This window comes from Nematolebias whitei, chromosome 3 (genome assembly GCF_014905685.2).
Source record: "Nematolebias whitei isolate Nwh7 chromosome 3, NemWhi1, whole genome shotgun sequence".
Lineage (NCBI taxonomy): Eukaryota > Metazoa > Chordata > Actinopteri > Cyprinodontiformes > Rivulidae > Nematolebias > Nematolebias whitei.
The window spans coordinates 3,014,077-3,020,040 of record NC_056500.1 but is presented as its reverse complement, the minus strand read 5'-3'; the positions used below and the strand labels follow the sequence as shown (position 1 = coordinate 3,020,040).

The window sequence follows — 5,964 nt, the reverse complement described above, 5'->3', positions numbered from 1 at the left end:
TATATATACATATATACAGTGAGGAAAATAAGTATTTGAACACCCTGCGACTTTGCAAGTTCTCCCACTTAGAAATCATGGAGGGTCTGAATTTTTTATCTTAGGTGCATGTCCACTGTGAGAGACATCATCTAAAAGAAAAATCCGGAAATCACAATGTATCATTTTTTTAATAATTCATTTGTGTGTTACTGCTGCAAATAAGTATTTGAACACCTGTCAATCAGCAACAGTTCTGGCCCTCAAAGACCTGTTAGTCCTCCTCTATAACGTCCACCTCCACTTCTTATTCTAAATTAGAAGCAGCTGTTTGAGGTTGTTAGCTGCATAAAGACACCAGTCCACCCCACACAGTCATTAAGACTCCAACTACTAACATGGCTAAGACCAAAGAGCTGTCCAAACACACCAGAGACTAAATTGTAGACCTCCACAAGGCTGGAAAGATCTACGAGGCAACTACCAAGCAGCTTGGTGAAAAAAGATCAACTGTTGGAGCAACTATTAGAAAATGGAAGAAGCTAAACATGACTGTCAATCTCCCTCGGACTGGGGCTCCATGCAAGATCTCACCTCGTGGCGTATCAGTGATCCTAAGAAAGGTGAGGAATCAGCCCAGAACTACACGGAGGAGCTGGTCCATGACCTGAAGAGAGCTGGCACCACTGTTTCCATGGTTACTGTGTAATACACTAAGACGTCATAGTTTAAAATCATGCATGGCACAGAAGGTTCCCCTGCTTAAATCAGCACACGTCCAGGCCCGTCTGAAGTTTGACCAGGACCATTTGGATGATCCAGAGGAGTCATGGGAGAAATTTCTGTGGTCAGATGAGACCAGAATAGAACTTTCTGGTCTTAATTCCACTCGCCGTGTTTGGAGGACGAAGAATGATGAGGACCATCCCAAAAACACCATCCCTGCTGTGAAGCATGGGGGTGGAAGCATCATGCTCTGGGGGTGTTTTTCTGCACATGGGACAGGATGACTGCACTGTATTAAGGAGAGGATGACCGGGGCCATGTAGTGAGAGATTCTGGGGAACAACCTCCTTCCCTCAGAACATTGAAGATGAGTCATGTCTGGGTCTTCCAACATGACAATGACCTGAAGCACACAGCCAGGAGAACCAAGGAGTGGCTCCGTAAGAAGCAGATCAAGGTTCTGGAGTGGCCCAGCCAGTCTCCAGACCTAAACCCTATAGAAAATCTTTGGAGGGAGCTCAAACTCCGTGTTTCTCAGCGACAGCCCAGAAACCTGCTGATCTAGAGAAGATCTGTGGAGGAATGGTCCAACATCTCTGCTGCAGTGAACCTGGTGAAGAACTACAGGAAACATCTGACCTCTGTCACTGCAAACAAAGATACTGTACCAAATATTAACATTAATTTTCACACGTGTTCAAATACTTATTTTCAGCAGTAACACACAAATAAATTATTTAAAAAATCATACATTGTGATTTCCGGATTTTTTTTTTTTAGATTATGTCTCACAATGGACATGCAGCTAAGATGAAAGATTCAGACCCTCCATGATTTCAAAGTGGGAGAACGTGCAAAGTCGCAGCGTGTTCAAATACTTATTTTCCTCACTGTATGTATATATATATATATATATATATATATATATATATATATATATATATATATATATATATATATATATATACGTCTAGTTTGATGTGAATTTGATTAATTATCTTTTATGATCAGTTTTATTTAGGAAGCGTTAAAAAATAAAAGCAGAACATTTAACTTCATCAGTATCTTTCAAACAGGAAGTCAGGGTGTTTTTAAGGTTATATCCATTCTATTAAAATCATAACTCCACATGAAGCAGCTTAAACAAACAGAACCATGTGGGTCAGAGCGGGCCGCAGCAGGTTCTGCTCTTTAATGATTAAATGAATCATGAAGTCAGTTTGAGCTGCAGGAAGTCGACCACTCTGACGCAGCGCACGCGTCGTTAACACGGTCTCTAATCAGGTTAAGTTATTAGACCCGGAGTGGGGGGTTGGGGGGGAACTGGGTCAGCAGGAGCTGAACGCAGCCGCAGAGACAAACAGCTGAGTGGGCACAACCACGTTATGTAATGTTTACTCAACATTAACCGGATTATTTGACACTTTCGTCTGTGACAACCGTCCTGCAGCTCCTCGTCCCGACATGGAAGGATTTATTTTTACTTTTCCAACTGAAGAGGAGGACAAACCCCTCCGGCGTCCCGGAGGAGGTTCCTGCAGAGGAGGAGCAGCTTTGTTGGCGATCATCCATTCAGCTCCTGCTCGTCTTTTTCTCTGACGGCTGCTGGAGCGTGAACACCCGAGCCCTGGGGACGTGGACATCTGTTTGTCCACACTGTGTCCCTCTTTGTGTGTCTCTGTCGTCCCTATGTGACAGCCTGGGGGGGGGCGTGTGCTAAAGGAAGGAGAGGTTCAGGACTTTTCAGAAGGTGCATGCAGTGAAAGAAGCAAGATAAACGTGGATTAACTGACGGTTCTCTCTTTTTTTTGGAGCATTTTTTAATTTACCAACTACTTTTTAAAATTTTTTCTTTATTATTTTGCCTCCAAACCGTCGGGTTCACCTCGTAGTTCACCCCGTGGTTCACCCTGTGGTTCACCCTGTGGTTCACCCTGTGGTTCTCCCCGTGGTTCTCCCCGTGGTTCCAGGCCTTCTGCTCCATCTGCATGTTGGAAAGCAGCCATGGAAATCCAAACCTAATCAGGATCTCCTCTGAGTTCCACCTGATCTCCTGCAACACAAGCTCCTGTGTCAGCTGACCCACTGATCCCAGCATCGCCACCTCCAGGGACCGGAGCAACCTCTGAGACAGGAAGTTCTGCAGGACGAAGAGCGATGTCAGGTCTGTAGGCTGGTGGAGAAGCCTCAGACCAGGAGGAGGAGGAGGCTGATGGCTCCTCTGTGGAGGAACATGCTGTCCAGGAGCAGCCCGCTCTACAGAGACTCCCTGTTCTCCTTCTCCCTGTGGGAGTGGAGGGCTCAGGAGAGGGAGCTGCTGCTGCTGAAGAAACACTCGGACAGGGAGCGGAGAACCATGCTCACTCAGCTCGACAAGTAAGACCCGTACAGAACCAGCACCAGCACCAGGCGGTCCTCTCACAAACCTTCACCTCCAGAAAACTTTTTATCTAAAAGTTTTCAGGTTTCGTCCCACTTTCCGTTTGAGTCGTTCGGAGTCCAGATCCCAGCAGGAGGCAGACCTGGACTGCAGGTGGTCCGGTCCAGTGAGGTCTGACATGGTTCTGCTGAAAGAACTCCTCGATGGGAGCATCTGAAGTCTTTAGCCGTTAGTAGCTGATGTTTCTAACAGCTAAAGAATCTAAAAAGCCTTGCGGCTGCTGCAGCTTTTCTTCGTTTCTTGTTTGTTCGGTCGGTGTAAACGGCGTCGACAGAAGAATCAGATATTTTCTCCTGCAGGTTACAGCTTCATCTTTTCCTCAGAGTGCGTTAACTGAGGGTCATTTTGACCCAAGGGCAGCAGGAGGCTCCAATGAAAAAACATTAAAAGGCATAAATGACAACCATTCACCACATCATGTTAAATACAGAAATGTCCAATAATCATAGGCGTCGCAACAATTGTATGTTAAGGGGACGTGTCCCCTTCACATTTAAAAAAATATTCATCCCCCCCCCCCACACACACACACACACACACACATTTACCACGAAATATTAGTTCACCCAGTGCTGTTTCTATTTCTTAGTGAACAAATCTGTTCCACCTGATGAACAGGAGAATACTACTCAAACCACTAAAAGTCCACTCTGGGTTTTCCTGGATACACACAACTCACATCGCATGCAGCGTCTCCTCGAGGTCACTTGACTTGACGGGACATTCATCTCTGAAGGTTTTGTTTTTTGTGTGTGGATGGGGTGGGGGGGGGGAGACCTCTGTTTTGCACGCTAGCTTAGTGCCACGTTAGTGACAGCAGTTGTTGAGCGGGGTGGGGGGAGGTTAGGATGCGTGAGAGAAGCGGTGCTTCTTAACTAGCACATCTGTATTGTGCGCCGTTATGTTAGCTCTATGTTAGGACTGGCAGTTGTATGTCGACCGGGAAGGGGGATTGTTAGTAGGGGTGCACCGATTGCAGTTTTCTGCCTGACCACCGATCACGATTTCTAAAAAGTCATACCTGCCGATTCCGATTTTGGCCAATACTGACTTTGTTTTATAAGCAACACTGTCAGGTGTTATAAGTTCACAATACACCTTCAATTTTCTAATCTTATTTTACTGAAAAACATACTCTTGAACAATATCCTAGAAACAATAGAAACTTGTTTTAACTGGCCATTCGGTAGTGCTCTGAAATATAAATGAAGTTTAGACAATTGTTGTTAAAACTACAAAATCGGTAAAATCGGTTTCTCGTGCAAGTATCGGACGATTTCCCATTTCCCAAAATTAAGGAAATCGGGGCCCCAATTTATCGGCGCATCCCTAGTTGTTAGCCGAGTGAGAGAAGTGGAGTGTGCTCTGTTCACACAAGGAGAACTGTTGGTCAGGTTACTTCTCATTGTTCTCTAAAATAGTTATTGAATCAAGTGTTTACTTATGGAGGTCAACGTTGATGCTTAAAAACCAGTTAAAATACACCAGAATGCAGGAAATGGCATCTACTTTATTCAAAAATTTCTGGGGGAGGACCCCCAGATGATACTCACCCACCCCACCAATTTGTCCCCCCTACATTACTAATGCTTCTGATGCCAGTGCCGACAGCCGTGTGTGTTTGTGGATTAAAACCTAAACGTTAATCCTAACGTGGATTAACAACCGGTGAACAGACTGTTCTGAGCCCGTGGTTCAACCAGCTGTTAACTTTGTGTTTCTCTGACAGACTCAGTAAGGAGCTGCAGCAGAAGGATAAAGTCATCGAGTCGCTGCGCGCCAAACTGAACCTCCATCGTCGATCCGACACGCCCTGCAGCGGCCACGCCCTCTCCGATTTCACCGACCAATCGGATCGCATCTCCTACGTCTCTGACGAGCACGGATCCACTGGTGGGGACCCGGAGCTTTGCTCCGATGTGGACTGCGCAGACGGAACACGGAGTTCTGCCGGAGTCGGAACAGGTGAGGCGAACGCAGACGGGACAGGAAGTGGAAAACTCACCTGTCGGCTCATCTGGGTTTTACTTCATTAACCAGTTCCAGTCAGCACTGGTACGCTTGAAACCAGAACCGTTTTATCTTCCTGTCTGACATCAACCCAGACCAAATGTTTCCTGTTAGGTCTGTTCAGAAACAGTGTGGGGGACTATTTTCTGCAGCGGATTAACGTTGATTTGACGCTCTCCTGGTGAACCTGCCCACCCTTCTCGTCATGTGACCTCATCGTTGTTGTTGTTGTTTACTTCCTGCCCATCATAACGATAAATAATGTTTGTTTCACTGTCCTCATTATTTATATTTTCAGATTCTCATCACGCCGTCTCCATGTCACTCCATCCATCTGCTCCTCCATCCATCACCTCCTCCCATCTCTCCCAGTCCTGCCTCAGCTGTCCCAGCATGCACTGCTCCAGCTCGCCTCACCGACCTGCAGATGCGACAAGTCTGACAGGTGGGAGGAGCTCCGACTCCGACCTGCAGAACTTTTCCTCTTTCCTTCATCCTCCTGTGGGTCTGTTTTCACCTTCCTCGCCTTCTTTGCTCTCAGCGCCACTCTCCACCTCCTGTCACCCTTCGAACTCCTCCTCCTCCCCACAGAGGAGCCTCCCCTGCCGCCCCCCTCCCCCCTCCAACCTGCCAACCCAAAGCAGCCGAGGGGCGGGATTCTCTTTGGCTGAGGTTCAGCAGGAGCTGCAGCTGTTACAGAAACAACTGAGAAATGAGAGTGCGTGGCTTAGACTCTGCATGATCGTCTTAACGAGCTAAAATCTGCTGCTGGATGTCTAATGAGCTAAAATCTGCTGCTGGATGTCTAA

At 46.7% G+C, this 5,964-nt stretch overlaps 1 protein-coding gene across 1 annotated transcript in view; it reads left to right on the top strand.

Annotated features, from left to right (window-relative positions):
* The window catches only part of LOC119430457 (phosphodiesterase 4D interacting protein), a gene marked incomplete in the record, with an annotated part of 68,222 nt that overhangs the window by 52,827 nt on the left and 9,431 nt on the right, over window positions 1-5,964 (top strand). Inside the window, 3 exon segments of the mRNA XM_037697869.1 lie at window positions 4,875-5,110; window positions 5,454-5,600; window positions 5,697-5,873. Coding sequence (XP_037553797.1) covers window positions 4,875-5,110; window positions 5,454-5,600; window positions 5,697-5,873 — 560 coding nt within the window.